The sequence below is a fragment of the Topomyia yanbarensis genome, chromosome 2, assembly GCF_030247195.1.
Source record: "Topomyia yanbarensis strain Yona2022 chromosome 2, ASM3024719v1, whole genome shotgun sequence".
Classification (NCBI taxonomy): Eukaryota; Metazoa; Arthropoda; class Insecta; order Diptera; family Culicidae; genus Topomyia; species Topomyia yanbarensis.
Genome location: NC_080671.1, coordinates 207,839,482 through 207,862,297, shown reverse-complemented (window position 1 = coordinate 207,862,297; position 22,816 = coordinate 207,839,482). Strand labels below are relative to the sequence as shown.

General features: G+C 40.0%; 2 protein-coding genes across 2 annotated transcripts in view; one reads left to right on the top strand and one right to left on the bottom strand.

The window, feature by feature from the left end:
* Nucleotides 1-7,528: 7,528 nt before the first annotated feature.
* On the bottom strand, nt 7,529-13,225 carry LOC131682799 (uncharacterized). Its single transcript, XM_058964553.1, has 3 exons — nt 12,274-13,225; nt 11,225-12,208; nt 7,529-8,273 (listed from the first exon to the last, which is right to left on the bottom strand). The coding sequence occupies exons 2-3, from the start codon at nt 12,204-12,206 to the stop codon at nt 8,206-8,208; spliced, it is 1,050 nt and encodes a 349-aa protein (XP_058820536.1). The 5' UTR covers nt 12,207-12,208; nt 12,274-13,225; the 3' UTR covers nt 7,529-8,205.
* A 2,099-nt stretch (nt 13,226-15,324) lies between these two features.
* LOC131682798 (small subunit processome component 20 homolog) overlaps nt 15,325-22,816 on the top strand; it is a 41,978-nt gene continuing 34,486 nt past the window's right edge. The window contains exons 1-4 of the mRNA XM_058964552.1: nt 15,325-15,492; nt 15,552-15,835; nt 15,889-16,997; nt 17,056-18,392. Coding sequence (XP_058820535.1) covers nt 15,448-15,492; nt 15,552-15,835; nt 15,889-16,997; nt 17,056-18,392 — 2,775 coding nt within the window. The 5' untranslated portion in view covers nt 15,325-15,447. The remainder of the gene's footprint in view (nt 15,493-15,551; nt 15,836-15,888; nt 16,998-17,055; nt 18,393-22,816) is intronic.

Here is a 22,816-nt window from a genome sequence, read left to right as displayed (position 1 = left end):
ACAAATTCCCTGGTCACTTCTTATGAACGATTTCTATATGCAAAGGGAACAGCATTTTACAGATGGGACAGATCCCTATGGGCGTATGCTATGCTCTTACGGCCCGACAGCGTTACGTTCTTTGGATTTGCAGAGATCTATTCTAGACATTTCAATAAATGTATTTTCATTTCTACTGTTCTGTTTACATATCTATAGCACAGAGAACAGACATCCATGATCGAACAAAAATATTTAAAAAACGTGTGTAAACATTTGAATTAATATACGAAAAACACTAGCGCCGCCATACCAACCTGTCCCAACTATCCGTCAAATCGATTCCGGAACCGGTTCGAAATTCTGGATGGATTCAGCATGGAGTCTAGCTCAAAGAAAACAACCGATTCCGACTCTATCGGTTGACGCATTTGAGCTGGAATTCATGCTGAAAGTCCGAATCGGTTCCGGACTAGTTTGACTGGGTAGAGGAATAACCGCTGTCGATTCTGTCGCACTCAGCCACAAAAAAACATGACGACAGTAGCACACCTGGTTTAGATATCCAAACTACCTTCGAAATCGTTAGAGATTTTATACAAGTTGAATGCTGAAGATGGACGTCTGTTCTCTGTGTCTATAGTTTTATATATTTTGTAGGCTCTCTCTGACACTCACTGACAATAAAGTTGTAATTTTGTGATATTTAAACTAATTTCTCGTTGGATTTAATAAAAAAAATCGCCATTACTTGATTAGTTTTATCAAAATTAATTCATCTTTGAATTTAAAAAAAAATGGTGGTTAAATTTAGTTTTTTTGACATTAAAAATGTCTTACTCCACTATCTGGGGCTAGGTGTCATTCTAAAATCTAAACTATCTCCCATGTAACGAAACTATGTAAGGTTTGCACGCTTATAACTCCGATATTACTAGATGGATTTTAATCATTCATACACCAACCGATTCAGAAACACCTAACTTAAATATTGGTAATAATTTAATATCTCCCCAATAAAAGTAGACTTTTGGAAATTGGTAAAATTAAAAAGTTCACAAAAAACGGGAAAAATACCATTCGTGAGGCAGATTTCTCAGACACAGCCGTCAAAAGAGGGCAGCTTAGTTGCTCAATGAAACACGAAAAGTCATAAATAGAAGCAACGCATGTCCGTTTAAATCAGTTGTTGCTCTTATCCCACACGAGCAACGTCGTCTCCGGGCGATGCAATAAGCGCTATCGATTTTCGGTAACGTTGGCATTTGCACACACTCGCACCTAAGTGACTAAACCATATACGGTTAGTTTATAAATAGAGGTGACGCGTACCCGTTTGAATCAGTTTTTGTTCTTATGTCGAACGGGTAAGATCATGACTGCAGCGTCTGGGCACTACAATAAGCGGTAGACGCTATGCATTTTCGGCAGCGGTGGCCGTGTGCGGATTTGTCGGGTACCAGCATGGTGTCACAGAATGATTTGCAAAGTGGGTGGGCGGGGTGGTTTGGATTTAATTCAATACGGTGTGTGCTGCTTAAGAGTGTTGCGTTTGAAAAAAATATATTTATTTTTATGCATGCGTGTGCGTTGTAACTTGTTAATCCATGTTTACGGCGCTTTGTAGCTGCGTAGGGTAAAGAGCCAATTGGTTTTCATGTTTCATATTTCGGTTATATGTTTTTTATCAGTAAGGCATCTGACAACGTGCTTCTGTAGTTATTGCACTGTTCAGCAGCGTAATATTTTATATAGGAGAGTACACTCACGTTTTTTACGCGGATTTTGAAATTTACGCGGTTTTCATTAACACGTTTTTTTTTAAATTTACGCGGTTTTCATTTACACGGCCTGTATCCCCTGCGTGAAAAATCTGAGTGTAATTGCATCGGAAACAATCACATTCCCAGCAGAACTTTTTGTTTTCTAATTTCAAACACTTTTGTTTCGTACTGCACACAACGGAAAATTTTAAAACAGAACTTACCGTCCCAGCAGCAGTTTAAGCGGGTGTTCTTTTTCGATTCAAATTCAAGCCATGTCTTAAGCGTTACTGGACTTAAAATTGTTTTCCCAGTTTAACCAGTCAGAACATCTGTCCTACCCTATGTATTTAAAACACAGTTCTAATTGCGTTTTAAGGTATACAACAAATACGGTTGGGTATACTAATTTAAATTTTAAAATAAATCTGTTTTAAATTATGAAACAAACCGCTGTACTGAAGATATAATTATGTCAGTCCTATTACCACATAAAACACCTATATAACATAAAACGCTGCAGAATTGGTTTAATAATACAATGTTTACACTACAGAGTTATAACACGTTTTAATAATTAGCAACAAGAAAAATGTCACCAAGATAGCATAAAAACCCGTTTTAACTGGTAGTGCGAAAGTTGCATAACAATGTAATTTATCAAATAATTTCATTTTTCCACCACTAATCGATCAAGAAATACTTACACTTAAGATTGTTTACTTAAGTTCATTAGTACATTATTGAAAATTTAAATGGAAAATGAAATTTCATATTTTATGGAGAATCTGTATATTTCCGTTGGCGGGCGTGGGTTTCCTAATCACACCAGACCAGCCTATTTTTACTAGATGGATCAGCCAAATAATGCCAATCACCTAGTGAGATACTTGATTAATTAATAGATTACCGTTAAAAGACCTTCAATAAATTATGTTTTAATGGGGAGGGTATATAGCAAATTGTAATATATGAAAACAGGCGAGTGAACAAGAACGTGTGTCGATATGTGTGATAGATAAAAAGCTATATTTTTAATGTCACCGCGGTCGTATCCTGTACACAACCCTTTAATTTTTTTTTTTTTTTTTAATCTTAAAAAACATTTATTTAGGCCCAAATGCTGTTGCTTAACGAGGCCGATAATTCATTTTTTTTTAATTACATGTCACATGTTAGTGGGGGAAGGGAAAGCCGTATTTAGGGGCGGCTTGCTCCCCTCTTATGTAAGTAAAGGAAAAAGGTAGGAAGTGGGATACATATTGTCTAATTGACATCGTCGTTTGCTGATTGATCATTGTGGCGGATATGCACACTTTGTTGTAGTGTTGTAGTTTCCAGCCTGTAATCGCAGGGGCGAGGGGAGGGTCGATATTTCGGATAATTATTGGCACTCTATATCATCTGCATGTGCGGTATGTCATGATGTTCTGGATAGACGGTTATCAAGAAGAGTATGCACCGAAGACTCGTGAAGCAATGCCATATTGTAGATACAAGGATAGGTTGGTGAGATTCTACTGTGAATGAGAGAGGGTAAAATGTATTAAACTTGGACATCAATGGTTTTCAAAAAGATATAGATAAGAAAAATATAGGGGTGGTCACGGCTTGCCAGGACGTCCCGGACTGGCACATAGGGTGATCTACCTCGGGCCCGAAGGGAATCTATTAGTTGGGACCTGGCAACACAGTACTCTGCGCACAGCCAAACAACATGCTCGATGTCGTGATAGCCGTTCTCACAAACACAATGATTACTTTCAGCAAGCCCTATACGACGGAGATGCGCGTCAAACGAGTAATGGTTGGACATGATCCTGGACATCGTACGAATAAAGTCCCGGTTCACATCCAACCCCTTAAACCAAGCATTCGTTGATACCTTCGGGATAATGGAATGTAGCCACCGTCCCAGATGCCCATTGCTCCATGAGGTTTGCCAACTATCGAGCGTCCTCTGACGAGAGATACTGAAAAATTCGTTGAAGCAAATTGGTCTTTCGTAAGTGTCGCCTTCTAATGCGCCCACCTTGGCTAAAGAGTCCGCCTTCTCATTGCCCGCAATAGAACAATGTGACGGGACCCAAACCAAGGTAATCTGGTAAGATTTTTCAGATAAAGCACTCAGATATTCCCGTATTTTCCCCAGGAAGTACGGTGAGTGCTTTTCAGGCTTCGCCGCACGGATGGCCTCAATGGAGCTGAGACTATCCGAAACGATGAAGTAATGGTCTGAGGGCAGGGTGTCAATGATCCCGAGAGTATACTGAATGGCAGCTAATTCTGCGACGTAAATTGAAGCAGGATCATTGAGTTTGAATGAGGCAGCAAGATTTTCGTTGAAGATACCGAAGCCTGTGGACCCGTCGAGAATTGATCCGTCAGTGTAGAATATTTTGGCGCAGTCGACTTGATGGTATTTGTTATAGAAAATATTTGGGACCACTTGTGGGCGAATATGATCCGGAATTCCACAAATCTCTTCCTTCATGGATGTATCGAAAAATACAGTTGGATCAGAAGTATCTAAGAGATGAGCACGGTTGACGTTATACGTAGATGAATTGATGTTCTGTGCCATGTAATCGAAGTACAAGGACATGAATCGGGTCTGAGAATTAAGCTCGACAAGCCTTTCGCAATTTGCAATCACCAATGGGTTCAGAATATCGCATCGAATGAGCAATCGATATGAGAGGTCCCAAAATCGATTTTTCAGCGGAAGAACGCCCGCCAGCACTTCGAGACTCATCGTATGGGTCGAGTGCATGCAACCCAAGGCAATACGCAAGCAACGATACTGGATTCGCTCCAGTTTGATGAAGTGTATGTTCGCAGCGGAGCGAAAGCAGAAACATCCGTACTCCAACACTGATAATATCGTTGTTTGGTACAACCTGATTAGGTCTCCTGGATGGGCACCCCACCATGTTCCAGTTATTGTACGGAAAAGTTGATCCTTTGTTGGCACTTCTGTTTCAGATACCTAATGTGACATCCCCAGGTACCTTTAGAGTCGAACCATACCCCGAGATATTTGAATGTTGAAGCCTGAGCAATAGTTTGATCCATTAATTGAAGCTGTAGTTGCGCTGGTTCACGCTTTCTAGAAAATACGACTAGCTCAGTTTTCTCCGTGGAGAACTCGATACCCAGTTGGAGAGCCCATGCAGACAAATTGTCCAAGGTATCTTGCAGTGGTCCTTGCAAGTCGACGGCTTTAGGACCTGTAATAGAGACCACATCGTCATCTGCAAGCTGCCTTAGCGTGCAGGAATTGACAAGACATTCGTCAATGTCATTCACGTAAAAATTGTAGAGGAGAGGGCTTAGACATGAGCCCTGGGGAAGGCCCATGTAGCTAAATCGTGATGTCGATAAATCGCCATGCGAGAAATGCATTTGTTTTTCAGACAACAGGTTTAGCAAAAAGTTGTTTAGAGTCGGTGAAAGACCATGCTGGTGCAACTTCTCATAAAGAATGTTGATCGAAACTGAATCGAAAGCCCCCTTAATATCCAAGAATACTGATGCCATCTGCTCTTTGTTAGCATATGCCATTTGAATTTCTGTTGAGAGCAACGCAAGGCAATCGTTCGTCCCTTTGCCTTTGCGGAAGCCAAATTGTGTATCTGACAGTAAGCCATTTGTTTCGACCCAATTGTCAAGCCGAAACAGGATCATTTTCTCGAACAACTTCCGGATACAGGACAGCATTGCAATCGGACGATACGAATTGTGGTCGGAGGCTGGTTTTCCTGGTTTTTGGATGGCGATGACCCTCACCTGTCTCCAATCATGTGGGACAATGTTACCCTCAAGAAACCTATTAAATAAATTCAACAAGCGTCTTTTGGCAGAGTCTGGCAGATTCTTCAATAAGTTGAATTTGATTATATCTGGCCCCGGGGCTTTATTGTTACATGATAAGAGAGCAAGTGAGAACTCCACCATCGTAAACGGTGTTTCGTTCGCGGTATTGTAAGGTGACGCGGCGCGGTAGATTTTCTGTGCCGGGGCGGAATCCGGACAAACCTTCTTGGCGAAATCGAATATCCAACGGTTTGAATATTCCACGCTCTCGTTTGTACTGTTTCGGTTTCGCATACGTCGGGCCGTGCCCCAAAGAGTGCTCATCGATGTTTCTCTTGTTAACCCGTCGACAAACCGGCGCCAGTAACTGCGTTTCTTAGCTTTCATTAAATTTTTCATTCGCTTTTCTAATATCGCGTACACTCGATAACTAGCAACTAACCCGTCGTTCCGGAAGGTTTTATACGCGGCAGCTTTCTCCGCGTACACGTCTGAGCACTCTTTGTCCCACCACGGGTTGGGAGAACGTTTTTGGGTGTTCACGTCGGGTACTCGTTTCGTCTGAGTTTGAATCGCGCTATCGAGAATCGAGTTGGACAAAAACTTATATTCTTCCTCCGGGGGAAGTACCTGTGTTGAATCGATAGTTTTGGATATCTCAGCAGCGTAGCTCTTCCAATCAATGTTTCGTGTGAGGTCATAGGGAATATTGATTGGTGTCGATGGTCTTGAACCAGTGGTGATTGCAATTACAATTGGTAAGTGGTCACTACCGTGGGGATCAGATATTACCTTCCACTTGCAATCTAACCGTAGTGATGTCGAGCATAAAGATATGCCCAGTGCACTTGCTTGCGCAGGTGGTCTAGGAATTCGTGTCATTTCCCCTGTGTTCAGAATTGTCATATTGAAGTTGTCACAAAGGCCAAAGGAATTGGCCTTTGTGACAACTTCAATATAGGCCAAAGGAATTGTCGAAGATCGATTATCGTCGTATAGACAGCCCCACCCCGTACCGTGAGAGTTAAAGTCTCCAAGAAGAAGGCGGGGCGAGGGAAGGTGTTCAATCACGTTGGAGAATCTTCGATATCCCATCATGGCCCTAGGAGGAATGTAAATAGAAGCAATGCAAAGATCTTTGCCTTTGATTGTTGTTTGACAAGCGACAACTTCAATGCCTGGCGTCGAAGGGAGGTTGATTCGATTGAAGGAGTAGCACTTTTTGATCCCTAAAAGTACCCCCCCCCCCCTCCATATGAGTCTTCTCGATCCAAGCGGATAATGTTAAAATCGTGGAAGTTGCGGTTTATATTAGAAGTTAGCCATGTTTCACATAGGGAAAATGCATCACAATGATTGTAATTTAGCAAGTGTTTTAATGAATCAATTTTGGGGATAATACTTCTGCAGTTCCACTGTAAAACAGTGATCAGATCCCTGATTCCGTCTAATAAGTTAGCCATCGAAGGATACGATCGCTGTAAGGAGGAGCCATTGTTCAGTCAACTGTTTTAAAAATGTTCTTACTGTTGGTAGAATAGCAACCAGCAAGCTTTTCATAGGATCGGTAATGTTGAAAGCTGTGAATATCCAGTCCACAATGTCAGAGAATTTAAGGAATCCCGTTTTAGGTTGAGTTTCTGACTGTAAAATTGGAGCACTTGGGATTTTTGGTGCCCCGGGGAGTGCTGGAAACTCCTGGTTGTATCTCAATTTCCCAAAACCAGGAGGTATTATCTTCGGATTTGTACCAGCACTTCCAGTTGATGAATTATTTTTATTTTGTACCCTTGTTTGGGACAACCTAGGACCCTTACGAGGAAGTTCAGGTGAGTTTTGATTAGGTCTTTTCTTAGAGTTTCCAAGCGGAGCCAAAGAATGCCCCTCGCAAGGGTCGTTAGAGGCGTTATCGTCAGTTGGCAAGAGAGCGAATGGGTTTTCGGAGATAAGTGGTTTAACATATAGCTACCCAAGTGGAATGGTCGACGGGGTGGAAAACGAATCGGGTTTCGGTTGTAATAAAGTTGTAGTCACTTTGTAAGTTGATAGTAAACTGAGACCAGCTCTATATTTTCTAGATGCTTTTAAGCTAGGTCTGAATTGGTATTGGTGTCAGTGAACACCGTAAATTCATTTAGACATGTTTTATAGTAAAAACATTGTATAACAGTTTTTGTTACACTGTACGAAAAAGCAACTTAATGTTGCTGATGTAACAGCTCTTCCCCCTAACGAAAATGCAATTCAATTAAAATTCGAAAACTGAAAACATTCAGCTATATAGAATCCGAAATTGATATTAATCAACTTTCTTATAACTCATAGTATAATTTTGTTTCTTATCCTATTTTTGTTTTGAACTTAACTATATTTTAGCATTTAACTTAGCTTTTCTATAATTCATTACTGTTAAATTCAACTTAATTTTTTTCCGTAGACGAAAACATTATCCACCTTTTTAGTCCTCATTCTCTTAGAACGCCTGAGTTGTCGAAGTGGTGAGTTCACCGCTTCGGTTTTCCTTTTTGTTCCTCTTCTCGTTTCGATCTCAGGGAATCCCCTGAACTCCGGTTCGCTGTCTTCCTGCACTGGAGCCATTATAGGATGCTGCGTTGATGCGGAAATAACAACATTCGGTCGTGCTATCTCAACACCCTCCTTGACTACACGCAGTTGCGTTCGATGGGCTACGACCACGACGCTTCCAACAAGAATCTGGAATGTATTATGAGAATATCGTTTAATAAAATTTGCTTTAACCCATTTTGCATGGTTATGTGGGTTGTTATTCTTATACCATAGTACATCTCCTTCAATTAACTCATCCAAGAGATCAACAGAAGATTCCCTTGGAAAATTCATTCCAACATTGATTGGTTTGTCTTCTTTATCATATACATTTTGTGTATTTTGTAAAAGAAATTCTTTATAACTTTTCTTTGGATTTATTAAATCAATAATTGTCTTAGGAGTATAAGAGTATATTTTCCCAGATGGAAAGTTTCCATCTGATGTTGAACAATAATTCCTATAATTTATTAAAAACAAATTGATCTGGTCCTCCAAATCCAATTCACTCATCTCTTGCTCCAATAAGAACTTTTTTAAAACGTCTTTTACTGTTCTCACCAACCTTTCTGCTTGGCCATTACTTGCCGGATGATATGGTGGGCTTTTGAGAACTTTCACTCCTTGCCTTTCAAGGAAAACTGTGAATGAATAAGAATTGAATGGTGGACCGCCGTCAGACACCAAAACATCCGGTAATCCAAAACGTGCAAAAAAGGCTACAAGTTTTTTCAAAACCTTATTGCAATCAGTACCCCTTTTCATCCATCCTACTTCAATCCATTTAGAATAGCTGTCTACAATTAATAAAAAGGTACGATGTGCAAAGTGGAAGAAATCAATATGTATTCTGCTAAATGGTCTAGTAGTCGGTATCCATTTAGATTCAATTTTTTCCCTAGGCACAACCGCCATTCCATTGCAAGCGTCACATCGAGTCACATATTTTTCTATATCAGCATTAATTCCATACCAATAAACAAAGCGCCTGGCCAGATGTTTCATTTTTACTACGCCAGCATGGTTGGCGTGTAAGAGTTTTAAAATCCCGCTTTGCAGTAGCTGCGGTATTATAACCCTGTCCTGATACAACAAACACTCGTCTACAATTTCTAAATCGTGTTGATTTGAAAAGACATTTACAAAGCGTTTGTCAATTCTTTTTGGCCAACCATTTTGCATAAACCCAATAATATCCTGTAGAAATTTATCATTCTTCGTCTCCCTGGCTACTTTAGCGCAGTCAATTGGCAGTTCTTTACTGAAATTAATGCTTCTTATTAGCTCAGCATCAAGTTCTATTGGTACCATTTGCGCCAAAGGAAAACGCGAACAGAAATCCGCATTACCCATTTTAGCAGAAGGCCTGTATTGTATATCGAATTCATAGATCGATAATTCCAAAATATAACGTTGTAACCTTGTTACAAATATTGAATTTTTACCTTCCCTTCCAAAAATTCCCACTAAGGGTTTATGATCAGTGTAAACTATGAACTTTTGTCCATATAAATACTTATGAAACTTTTTTATGGTACACACTAAAGCTAACGCTTCTAAATGAAGAATAGGATACGATTTTTGAGCTTTGTTTAACGAGAAGGACGTAAAACATATAGGTTTTTCTACTCCATCCACTATGTGAGCAATCACTCCCCCCAATCCGTATCCGGAGGCATCAGACACGACCACTAATGGCTTTTTTGGATCATAAAATTCCAGAAAGTTTGTAGAAAGAAGCGCCTTCTTACCTTCCTCAAATGCCTTACTACAATTATCGTCCCACTCAAATTTAACATTATTCTTCAAAAGATTATACAAATGATACAATTTTGAAGACAAATGGGGAATAAATTTATGATAATAATTAATTAAACCCAAAAATGATTTAAGCTCTGTCACGTTATTTGGTATTTTGGCATTTCTTATCGTTAATATTTTATCTGGGCAAGGTAAAAGACCATGTTCACTTATTATGTGTCCAAGGTAATCTAACTCTGTCACAAAGAACTTGCATTTTTCTAAATTAACTTTAATGTTTACTCTAGCCAACCGTTCTAAAACTAAATAAAGTTTCTTAGTACAGTCGGCCATATCAGTTCCAGCAATCAAAACATCGTCCAAGTAACAAAACACATTATCAATTCCCTCCAGCACTTGATCCATTACCTGCTGAAAAATGGATGCGCTAGACGAGGCCCCCTGTGGCAATCTATTGTATGTAAATAACCCTTTAATAGTATTAATTACCATAAATTTTCGGGACCTTTTAGATAAAGATAATTGTGTATATGCCCCCTCTAAATCTAATGCACAAAATACCTTGCAGCCTGATAAACCGGCAAATAAATCTTGTGCAACTGGTAATGGATACGTATTGGGAATAATACATTTGTTTATCGACACCTTACAGTCAATAACCAATCTAATTTCATTATTTTTCTTTGTGACGATTACCACTGGAGATGCCCACTCACTAGTTTTTACCGGAGTAATAACCTTTTCTCGTTCTAATTTATCCAAATAATTTAAAACCTTCTCCCTTAATCTATAGGGAACGTCATAAGCTTTTTTGAAAATAGGCGCATCGTCTTTCAAAACCAATTCGGCTTCGAAACCGTCTATTGGACTAGAAAAATCTTTGATAAAAACGTTTGAGTACTTTTGTTTAATATCTTGTACTACAGCATCACTTTGCTCCTTGTTCAATAAAACATTATTAATAGACCAATTATCCGAAAAAAATTGTCTCCAGTCTGGGAAAAACATATCTAACCAAGGTCTCCCTAATAAAGGAATAAAATCATTGCTACAATTCAAAACCAATAATTTTAACCTTGCATCTTTTCCTCTAAACTTAACCGACACATCTGCTTCACCTTCAATTGTAAGTTTACTGCCATTTACAACAATTAATTGTTTTGTTGATTTTGATAATGTTTCTTGAAAGTTCATAAAATATTGTCTTTTCCCAATAACTGAAACGGAAGACCCACAGTCTATTTCCATTTTAAGAAGTTTACCATTAACTTCCACGTCAACTAAACAAGGATTACTAATGCAATTAATAGACGAAACATGCATACAATGAAGTTCACCTGAATCATTCCTGTCGTTATCGTCATCATCGTCCGAAGCATTCGTTTCCAAACGGTTGAACAGCTCACTTAAACTGCTTGGTCCTGCTTTAGAATCTACGAATTGAACCGTATCCCTGCGTAGATTTTTCAATTTGAAACATTTTCTCTTCAAATGTCCTCTTATTCCGCAGAAGTCGCAGACACGACTCTCGCTACGATGGCGATCCTGTCCAGCCCTCCATTCAGCCGGGCGAAAACCTGCAAAATTTTTACGCTTGTCCTCCTGTTCTCCATTGTAGTAATATGGTTGAAATCCCAATCGGGTTTTTACCGATTGTCTGGTTCCTGCAGGTCGAGAAGGTCGATCACCCGCCTTAGCATTTGCCAACGTTTTAGCAAGTTTTTCAAGAGTGGAAGGGCGCGGCCTCTTAAAGTCATTATTCAAAGAAGCAATCTGACCAGCATTGACACCGATTCCCAAAGATCTAGCGTTGGCCCCTGCCATCTCCCAAGTAGCAATTAATTTTTCTGCCGATTCAAGGGTTAAATTTTGTTCATTCAACAAACGCTGCTGAAGGGCTTCATCCCGCAGACCAGCAACAATACGTTCCCGAATCGCTTCATGCTTGAAATTTTTAAAATTGCAAAATTCTGCCTGAAGTTTTATCGCAAGGACAAAATCCTCCGCAGACTCATCAGGATGTTGCTTCCGATTATTAAATTTAAATCTCTGTATAATATCAGATTCAACTTTGTCAAACCTTGCTTTAAGTTTTTCAATCATAATTTCGTATGAAATATCGGTTAGACTAGCATTTGGAAAAAGCAATTTAAGTTCCGAGAACACCGATGGCCCGCTAAGGGTTATGAAATGGGATTTCTTTGCATCCTCCGCCACATTGCTCATAGCGAAAAAGTAACCAAGACGTTCCACCCAATCGGAAAAGGATGCTCCTTTGCGGTATGGCTCTATCATAGCCGCCATATTCATCTGAGCCATCACTAATACAAAAGGTCACAAAACAATGATACAACCAAATGACAAAAAAAAAAAGGCTTCCGCTTACCGACTGATGTTATCTTTACCCTCGCGTCCCTATATAATAGCAGCACTCGTCGATGGATACAGCACACACCAAGCAAAACTCTGCAAAGCTCGTCCAGATACCAATGGTCGATACACAAACCGGAACCGTCGTCAGCCAACAAGCTGGAAAATTTTCCTGGTCCTAAATGGATTATATGAAAAAATCACTCTTAATAATTTTGTAAAAAATATGTATATATATATATTACTCTTTACACTGTGATATAGGGCCTAAATGTGACCAGAACCCTAAACCCAAAAGCACAAAAAAGTTTTCGGAAAGCAAACACCTGGTGCACAATACGTGCACCACCCTAGAAAAACGACGCCGCCAAACAAAATGGCTTCCCAATATAAAAGATCGCTTTTATTCGTATATTTTTCATGCACTTCACTTTTTCACTCTACTTACGTGAATACTAGAGTCGATTTTCCGGCTCCGAACAGCAATTCAGACGACTCGAACCTTTTCGATTAGCTTAAAAAGCAGTAAATGCCATTTTATTTGTTCGCCGTGTCCGGAACTTTACCTGCACGTTGTATTTGGTTACCCGCAATCTTTCCACTCCGGAACCTTGTCGCCGTCGATTGTGTCACCGCTGCTAACTTAACCACTTCCTGTATCACGGATCACACGCGCGTTACCTAGCACAACTTTTTTCTCGTCGCCAGTTTTAACATATAGCTACCCAAGTGGAATGGTCGACGGGGTGGAAAAACGAATCGGGTTTCGGTTGTAATAAAGTTGTAGTCACTTTGTAAGTTGATAGTAAACTGAGACCAGCTCTATATTTTCTAGATGCTTTTAAGCTAGGTCTGAATTGGTATTGGTGTCAGTGAACACCGTAAATTCATTTAGACATGTTTTATAGTAAAAACATTGTATAACAGTTTTTGTTACACTGTACGAAAAAGCAACTTAATGTTGCTGATGTAACAAGTGGAACAGCTCTTTTAAGCATTTCTGCGTAAGAGCGTCTGGAGCGATCATTGGCGGATCGCTTCAGTTTATCCGCGCGAAGTTTGTACGTTGGGCATGTCAAAAGTGCATGCGGATTCTCCCCACAGTAAACACACTTCTCAGCGGGGCTACTGCAAGTATCATCCGCATGGCGTTCCCCACATTTACCGCACCGTTGCTTGTTGCTACAGTAGGTGGCCGTGTGACCTAGCTGCTTGCAATTGGAACAATTCATGACCCGCGGTACAAACAGGCGTACAGGTAGACGAGCTCCTCCCACTTCAACGTAGCTCGGAAGTGCAGATCCGGCGAAGGTTACGCGAAACGAGTCTGATGGATAGTAATTACCATCTTCGATGGACTTTGAGTGCAATTGCTTGCACTCCAAAATCTTAACTGATTGAAGGTTAGGGTCCTTAAAGCGGCCAGCCCCATCATTCATCAGATCATCGACAGTTAGACCCGCATCACTTACCACACCGTCGATCTCCACATCGCGAGAAGGGATGTAGACGCGATACTCCAGCGTAAAGAGGCTATTGCTAACGATATCATTGGCCTGTTTCAAGTCAGTAACGACTACGCGCAGTTTATCTGACTGAACCTTTTTAATCTCGGTTACGGCCGAGTAACGTTTTGTCAGCTCCCGTGCAACAGTTATGCTATTTAACGGTTTATTTTTGGGCCGAAAGTATACCACCCAAGGACCAGCGGATCCTTCCTGGTAAACCTTGACTCGGGGGGGGGCGGGGGGGGGGGGGCGGTGAGACATTGGGGGAAAGTGGGGGAAGTGGATCGACCATAACATTATCTGTCTCAGTATCAGATATATGTTCTTCTTCCCCATAATATTCGTCATCGGAGGGTGATCCTTCTGTTTGTTCCATTTTGTTGCGGGAGCAACACGCTCGACCGCACTATTTAATTTAAATCAAAATAAAAAATCAAAAACAATAATAAAAAAAATCGATAAGAAAAGTAAAAAACGAAACACTTCACCAGTTGGTTCCTGACGAGCTGGTAGGTGAATTGATCCTTCGTTTGTTTTATGCGTCACCCGCGTGACCTTCACACAGTAGAGCTGATATAGCTCGTCTAAACAAAGCCGTCTTTCAGGCAAGAAAAATGTTTACTAACGCACTTCACTGCACTACTCTAACTGATATCGCAGGTAACAATTATCACTCGCGGGACTGTTTATTAGTAATGCTTCACTGCAGCCTCTGCCACAGCAAGCACCTTCGTACCACCGAAAAAACTAAACCACACCGGAGAGAACAAAAGCACTTGTTTCCCGGTACAAAGTTGGGTTACGAATGGTTAAATTTTGTTGTTTTAATTCACACGCTTACATATCTGAAATACAGGTGACGCTGTTTTAGTTTAGCTATTTGCCACTAGATGTCGCTACTAGTACCTCTAAAATATTTTGGCGGAAGGATTTTTTGGTGGTTTGTTTCACCCAAGTGTTAGTTTCACCCAAGTCATCCCTCACGGAAACGAAAAACTACCTAAAATTGAGTTCCTTTGACTCAATCTCGTGGTACCGTGGGGGAACTTAAAATTAGGTAAACCGTGTTGAAGGTAGTTTCCATTTAACCACGGCAAAAATTACAACTCATTGATAGGTTTTTTATACTCAAATTTAAGTTGAATTTACCTAATTTTGAGTTCACCCCAAACAACTCAAAAGTACCTTCCTCCACGGAAGACCTCGACTGAGTCGAGTCTCTCTTTTTGTTTTTGACAACACTAATGTCGTTTTCGCTTGAAGCAGAAACTAACTCAGTTTCGGACCTAACTGCTGTCAAACCGTTTCTTTGACGCCAGTTTCCAACCTAGGTTATGCGCCACTGAACTGAAAACCGGGTTGGGTTCCAACCTGAAATATATTTCGGGTTCGCTCACACCACCGCTGTTTGGCGAGAACCCAACTCAGTTTCATTAAAAACGTTCGTTTGAAGCAACTAACCTGGGTTAGTTTCTAGGTTCTCAATCGAAAACGACATAAAAGTGCGAAAGCGACGCACAACTCAAAAGTAAGTTAAAAGAACTTATTCTGCAGGTTGTTTTATTTAACCGTGCTGGTGGGAAACATCATCTCTGATTTGCACGTGTTTATAAAGTAAACACAAGTGTATTCGAATTACGGATTTTGTCTTGTTCTGAATTGGTGTTATAATATTTGAAAATATGAAAAATCGTCAAGTGAAACACAAAAGTAAAAACGTGTTCCAGGTATGCAATGTTTACATTATTTTGTCGAGGAAATTTAGCATCTTTTTTTTTGTTCACAGTTCAAATCATTTAACGAACGGATAGCCGAGGTGGACATCCGTCGATCCGCATTATACTATGTAGAACACGAAAATGAGCAGTTTGAAGACGATCGATCGTACTTTCATCAATCTATTCAAAAATGGAGTGCCCTTAACTTGACAGAGGAATTCCAACGCTTTCATGATCCACTTCGCGGGATTGTTACATTGCCGCAATTATTACACAGAAAAGATTTCGTCCTTCAACACTTGATAAAATGTATTGAAAATGCCAGCTCTCTTTCTTTACAAGTGCTTCTTGAGTAATTATCTTTTGTCATTTGTTGTTGAGATGTTTATTGTGATTTCTTTTTAGGATTGTAATCGCGTTGGCAAAAGATCTGCGAGATGATTTTTGTCCATTTTTCTTCATTATATTTGACAAACTTGTCCCTCTCCTCGATACTAGAGATGCTGATCAATTGGAATGGACACTACTCTGTTTGGCTTTCCTGTTTAAAATACTACGAGGATTTCTTCGGAAGAGTTTATATATGATTTTTGAGCGGGTGGTTTTGCTGCTAGATGATTCGAAACCTCTCCATTTAACTAATTTTGCAGCTGAGTGTTTTAGTTTTATTGCTCGTGATACCAAAAACAAGAGGGAATTAATATACATGATAACAATGGCAGCTAGCAGGAACCCATCCGCATCGACAGGTTGCGGAAGACTGCTGTTCGAAATCATGCGAGGAGTGAATCAGCAATTTCACAGTTGTGCAGAGCATTTCTGGAAGTTAGTACTGCTAGAAATGATATACGAAAAGCCTAATACGGAAAACGGTTACGATCCAAAGTTTCTCTTTGATATCTTGATTCAAACTGTAACTGACATGTTGCAATGCATCAAGCCTGACAGCATAAAGCAATTCTGGGCCGTTACATATGAAGCTTTAGAAAAATACCTTACCAAAAATCAATTTGCTAATGAAACTGGCTTTCATTATGTGCTGCAACTGACAGGCATAGTATTGGAGTACCAGCATGGGAAATTCTTGGATAACAACTCCACCATGATTGGAAAACTAGTAAAAACTATCGGCGTTACAGAGTCTGAAGAGATACTGATGAGCGTATCCAAGATAGCTACTATTATGCTGCTTTCGAAGAATTTGAACATTACCCAACTGGAAGCCAGTCGTTTAACTAAAAATATCATGAGCCTTGGGTCTCGGTCAGAGAAGGTTTTCGATGAGTTTGTGCTGAGTGTGGTCGATTGTTCTATATTTGAGATACTTGTTTTGCCGGATTATCTAAAATACATAGAAAAGAATTTCAGTGCGAAAAATTTGCAGTCGCTAACAAAAATTGTAATAAAAAAGTCGCCTCTATGTAGGTATGGGGTGAATTTGAAAGATTGGAAACAATTCCCTATCATATTGAAATGTGATAAAGGAATGGAACGGATTTCTCAATTGCTCAAAGGTAATTACATTTCAATGAATTCTTATAACATGTTAGCTTTCAGGGGTTGTATTTTCAGGTGGCCAGCAGAAGGATGATCGGACTGAATTTTACATGTGCCTAATATTATTACCGCATTTGAAAAATTTCGCAATCGACAAGAGCATATTAAAGGCTTTAGAAATGGCTGTTCAATGCGTTCTGTCCGACCTAGAAAAAAACTTTGATAACCTCCAACTTACTTTGAATCTACTTATAGAGACTCTAGTTCATCTGAACATTTCAGAGGAAGGCATTTTTCTTGAAACTGTTAATCGATTATTACCGATTATTGCGAGTAGTAATAGAGAACAGTTCATAGGTATCGTCAACATGTGTTTGGTCCATATCAGTCGAGAATACTCCCAGTCGTTGGACGAAAGTTTGTTTGACACTGTTCATAGTCATCTATGTGTGTTTTTAGCGTCAGTGCATCACCAAACGAGGTTGTTGGTAGCTCACACTTTCACTCTGTTTGGTCACCTGGAAAGATTGAAGATCAAAAACGAAACACAAACGATGTTCGACATACTGTATGCTATTGAAGCTATTGACCCAAACATACATACCTATCGTGAACAGGTAGTGCTTCTGAAAAGGCTTGAGTTCGACGCAAACTTTTTCCAGGGTATCCGAGAGAATGAGCTTCGTTTGGACATAATGCGATTCGTCCTGTCGATGCTCTCATGCAATTTCAAGCTACTTTGGGAACCTGCAGGTGAAGTGCTTCAATCGTATGCTGAATCTTTCCCCGTGTCTGATTTTTGGAATGTCTACAAACATCAGTTGGATGCTATATTTAACGCTCTGCGCTTGAACTCCACGGTAGAACAATTCAAACATGTAGAAGGTGACATACTAAATGACATAGTGAAGCAGCTTTGGATTGAACAAGACAAAATTGATTTCGTAAATTACCGAGTGCAGTTGCTAGTTCTTTTGTCGAAATTAAGTAGGATTTTTGAAGCCAAGAATCGTGACATCGTGGAGTCTTTCTTTTGCTTTATTGAATCAGAATATCGGATAAAGCAAACCGTAGAAAGCGAAGCTCTTGAAATCCCGAAAGCAGCTCAAAAAATTTTAATTGCCTATCTCAACATCTTCTCAGGCGTAAAAAATCCAAAAACGATTTTCAAGACACGACAGTTGCATGAATTTTTTCTAGAGTTGCTGACTCATCGTAACTACGACGTACAAAAGTTAGCTCTTGACTGTATATTCACGTACGACAGTGCCTCATTGATACCGTATAAGGACACTTTGTACAGCTTAAGCAATGATAAGACTGTCAAAGAAGAAATGGCAAAGTTTTTCACAGAAACTATTGAAAGTGAAAATGATTTGCGATGCGTCGTATTAGAAGAACACCGACGTGAGGTAAGTTTAATAACAAGTTTTGTAGGATTCTGCCCTATTGCACAAATGCTCCAACACACTAAAGAATTTTTTTTGCCTACTACGTTCTTAAAATCGTAAAACACATACGCAAACTACGGGGTATTATATTCCATATCGTTGGATCGAGTATGGAGCCCTGAAGTACTCCCGCCGTCACCCTATTCGAACTCTACTGCGATTGTATACTATTCCCTCGAAAATCATTCCCAGAATACCATCCCCCAGAAAATACTATTCCCCAGAAAGTTATTTCCCAGAATGTACCATTCCCCAGAGTTCCATCCCCCAGAATGCACCATTTCCCAGAAAGTCATTCCCCAGAAAAGCTTTATTTTTTATTCATTTGATCTTTTTAACTTACTACAGTCGTGATTCGCTGGTTGGTCACTTTTGAACTGGACCGCTTTTTAGTTGGACCTCTGCTAGTTGGACCATTGTCCAACTAAAAAGCATCTTAATGTCAAAATCCTATGTCAAAATCACCTTGACAATCAAACTGAAAATAAACAGAGATGTGAACAGAAGCATTTACACTACTAACGTTTTCTTTGGATAGTTTGGGACGTCTGTCAGTCGGTCCAACTAACGAATCAAATTCGTTAGTTGGACATAGGCTGGTTCGTTGGCCCAACCAACGAATCACGACTGTACTCGGTCCCACTCTCATCAAACGATATTCTTTGCTTTCGATTCGTGCACATTCCACACAAAATAAAATACTGAAGTGTTTTCCCCAGAAAGAACTATTGTCCAGGAAACATGTAGAACAAATTGCAGAATCTAATCATAGGAAGCGATAGCACCCCATCATAGGATTCAAAAGAATGAAACAGTTTTATGTAAGTTTTGGTGCAACCAAAACTTTGTGTATTATCGAAGTAATTGAAGTGATGTTTTAAGTTGCTGAGGATGACCTGCCGAAAGCAATGGCTCTTCGCAAGTAAGCCAGTTATCCATTCGCTTACCCGATTTACTCAAACATAGGAATTGATTCCTTCTTTCAAACATGAGCAGTTCATTGAATCTTCATGAAAATGACTTTATGTCTGCCCCGTTTACACTTGAAGTGTTGTCCCAACTTGTGAGCAAGTCTATCCTGTTTGGCATAAAGTCTTTCGGCACAACATCGTCTGACATGAGACATTATATGGTAGTTGGCCTTTTGACCTAACAGTAGTGTAGCATAAGCACAGAAAAACAGACATAACTATGATTAATTTCTTAAAAATATCGATCCGCCAAACACTTTACACGCTTCTAACCACTCATTTACAAATTAGTTAACTTTTACTAAGTTAAGTTTTTTTACTAGTGGTGTATCCCGTATACTTGCGCATATATCAGTGGCGCAATATATGTGGATTATAATCGTAAATGCTATCACTGTTCCAACTAAAAATATATTCAAAATGACCGCTAACATTGGCGAAGAATTGTTGTCGAGTATTATGTCTGTTAGTCTATAGTATAAGTACCATTTGGCATAAGGTATGAAAATACTTTTGAATGTATTTCGGGTAGATCGTACATTTGCGTACGAAACATTTCCAATGCAAAGGAAAGATAAATCTCGACAAACATATGATTACGGCGTTGAAGCCAACTGTCAAAATTCACTTTTAGCGGAAATTCTGGACAAAACGTTACTCTCCAACCACAGATGTTGGTAGTAAACAATAGAGAAAAGTTTTCTTTTTCATTAAATGCTGTGAACTGTGCTGTCATATGTTTGTCGAGAAATGCTCTAAAAACACATCAAACCGTTTGTCAAAATGAGCATTCAATTAGGCAATCCATTAGACGTTTGTTTGATAATTCAGCGGTGGATTCTGTCAACATCTCTACTCCTGCGAACTGAAAAACTCGTCCGACAAACAACTTTCGTTTGTCCGATTCGATTAATATTGGATCGAATCAACGATATTATCGGACGCAGCACCCCTCGGAGTAACGTCAGAATAAGTAAACAAGAAATAATCAGCTGATCAGAAACGTCTCATGTAGGGTTGCCACCACTCCGGCTTTGACCCGGAGACTCCGGTTTTCGGGAGCGATCTCCGGACCTCCGGGTTTTACATCAATTTCTCCGGGTTTGTTGGGAAGAAGCATAATTTCAATTTTTTTGAAATTGATTCTTTGGTTCAGATTTATTTTGCCTGACTAACCCTTCGTTTGCTGTCAACTGAAGACTTCAACAAATATTGCTGATTTCGTTCGCAAAATAATGAAAATGAAAAACAAATCAAATATACTACAAATTCATGAAAGCAATATTTCGCTATATGCTACAATTAAAATTTTGCACCGTCGCTCAAAATTGTGTAAAAAATTATTTCGTTTCAAGCTTACCAAATCACTTCACTGTTGGTAGTGCGTATCTGCAACTGCCCTAAGGTATGACAGATTTGTTCTAATTTAACTGGCTAGGTCAACATCAAACGAATTCTTCCGGTGTTGTTGCTACTCCTGCAGCGATCCTTAACTGTTGGCAAAGGAAGTGAGTTTCGCCCCTTTGTTGGGACCTCTGGGATGAATAACCGACACCACATAGTTCTTCCCACGTGATGCCGCTGACCCGCCTCCTTTGCATTGCTTTTTTGTTAGTTGTGGTGAAGAGCAATGCTCGTTCGACTTATCCTCCACAGCAAGAGTAGCTGGAGCTTTTGTATTCTTGGCACTTAGCTGGGAAAACGAGATACTACACCTAATTAAACCGACAAAACCGTTCTCAAACATGAAAAATTTATAGCTTTATTTTAACGCCATGGAAGATGAGCGCGCACTAAGCTTGGTATAAACTTTACGCTCAACGGTAATTGTGACATAATTTTGGTAATTTTTCAATCACCAAGTGCAAAAAGCCATGACGACTTTCAGAAAGAATGAAAGAGTACATACTTGTCTCTTTTTCACTCAATACGTGATAAAAAGCTATTGAAGTGCTTTTAAATGTCGAGTAATCGCGTTGATTCCAATTTCTGTCTAGGTCCGCTCAAAATCCGCCCCCCGCCGCGGGTCAGTATAAATCTCCGGGTCAAAGCCTCTCCAGAGGTGGCAATCCTAGCCTCATGGATTGCCTAATTTGATTTTAATATAGATTCAAGGAAAGTTCAAAAGAAGGAATTAACACCTATGTTTTAATAAACCGGTCAGACGAAAATATGACAAATTTGCGTGCAAGAGTTATTAGACATACAAAATCAAAAAACTGCTCATGATTGAAAGAAGGAACCAATCCCTATGATCGAGTAAAACGATTATACGAGTGGATAACAGGTTTGCTTGGGAGAGACAGCCACATTCGGCGGCATGACCTTAGCAGCTCCACACAGCATCAGTTCCTTGAATTAGGTAATCAGCAAACCTTAGGCTCCACCACAAAAAAAAAAATGATTACGAACATTAACTTTTCTGGGGAATGGGGCATTCTGGAATATGATTTTCTGGGGAATGGAGCATTCTGGATAATGGCTTTCTAGGGAATGGTACATGTCTTTCTGGGGAACGGTGCATTCTGGGAAATGGAATTCTGGGGATTGGCTTTCTGGGGAATGGTATACAAATATAACCCTCTACTCCACATTCGTCGTGCACACCAGTACTCCGTTCTGAAAGTAACTTCTCAGAACATTGCACAAATAGTCCGGAACCCGCATTATGTGCGTCGCAACGGTTATAGCTACCGAGCCGGCGCTGTTGAACGCGTTCTTCGCGACGATCATAACCACGGTACAGTAATGATTACCCATTCTTTTTTGCTTCAACGGTTTTTCCGCGTTCGCGATGACTGTACGGATGGCGTCCACCGTTGAGATCTCTTCAAGGAATCCGAACTACCTTTGTGATAGTCCGTTCTCACTTTCAGCGTAGGTCGTCAGCCTGTTGAGGATGACCCTCTCCAAAAGTATCAAAATTATCCGGCAGGCATATAGGCAATGCTGGATCTCCTGGTTGCTTCTCTGGTTTTGACAGCAACACCAGTTTTTGGATCTTCCTTCTTTCCGAGAAGTAGCCTCGGCTCCATTTTCCTCGGTATTATTACATCACACGCCCTCGGTACTGTTTCTGACATTCAGCAAATTGGAGCGAAGCTGTCAGCACCAAGTGCTTCCACAAAATGGTCAAAGTCCTTTATTTTCCACTTCCGCTCAAAGGTCATCACTCTCCGCGTTACAATGCAATTCCGCTGACCAATGGTGTAGTGGATCACTTGGTAATTGCTATGTTTGTACTGCTTACTAAATCGCCAATTCATGTTTTTCACCAGTAACGCGCTGCAGAATTTTAATAGATGATGGATTCCCGGTCGTCTTTACGGAATGTGCTAGCGGAACCTTCGTTGCACAGCCTTATTTTGACCTTCGCCAGTGCTTCCAACAGGCTATAACCTCCGGTCAACGTGC

Bases quoted from the DNA above. Each gene is read 5' to 3' on its own strand.
- LOC131682799 (XM_058964553.1), bottom strand. From the start codon at position 12,206: ATGGCTCAGATGAATATGGCGGCTATGATAGAGCCATACCGCAAAGGA. The intron at 8,274-11,224 runs GTGAACTTCATT...AATACATTCCAG, and splicing joins TAACGACAGGAATGATTCAG to ATTCTTGTTGGAAGCGTCGT.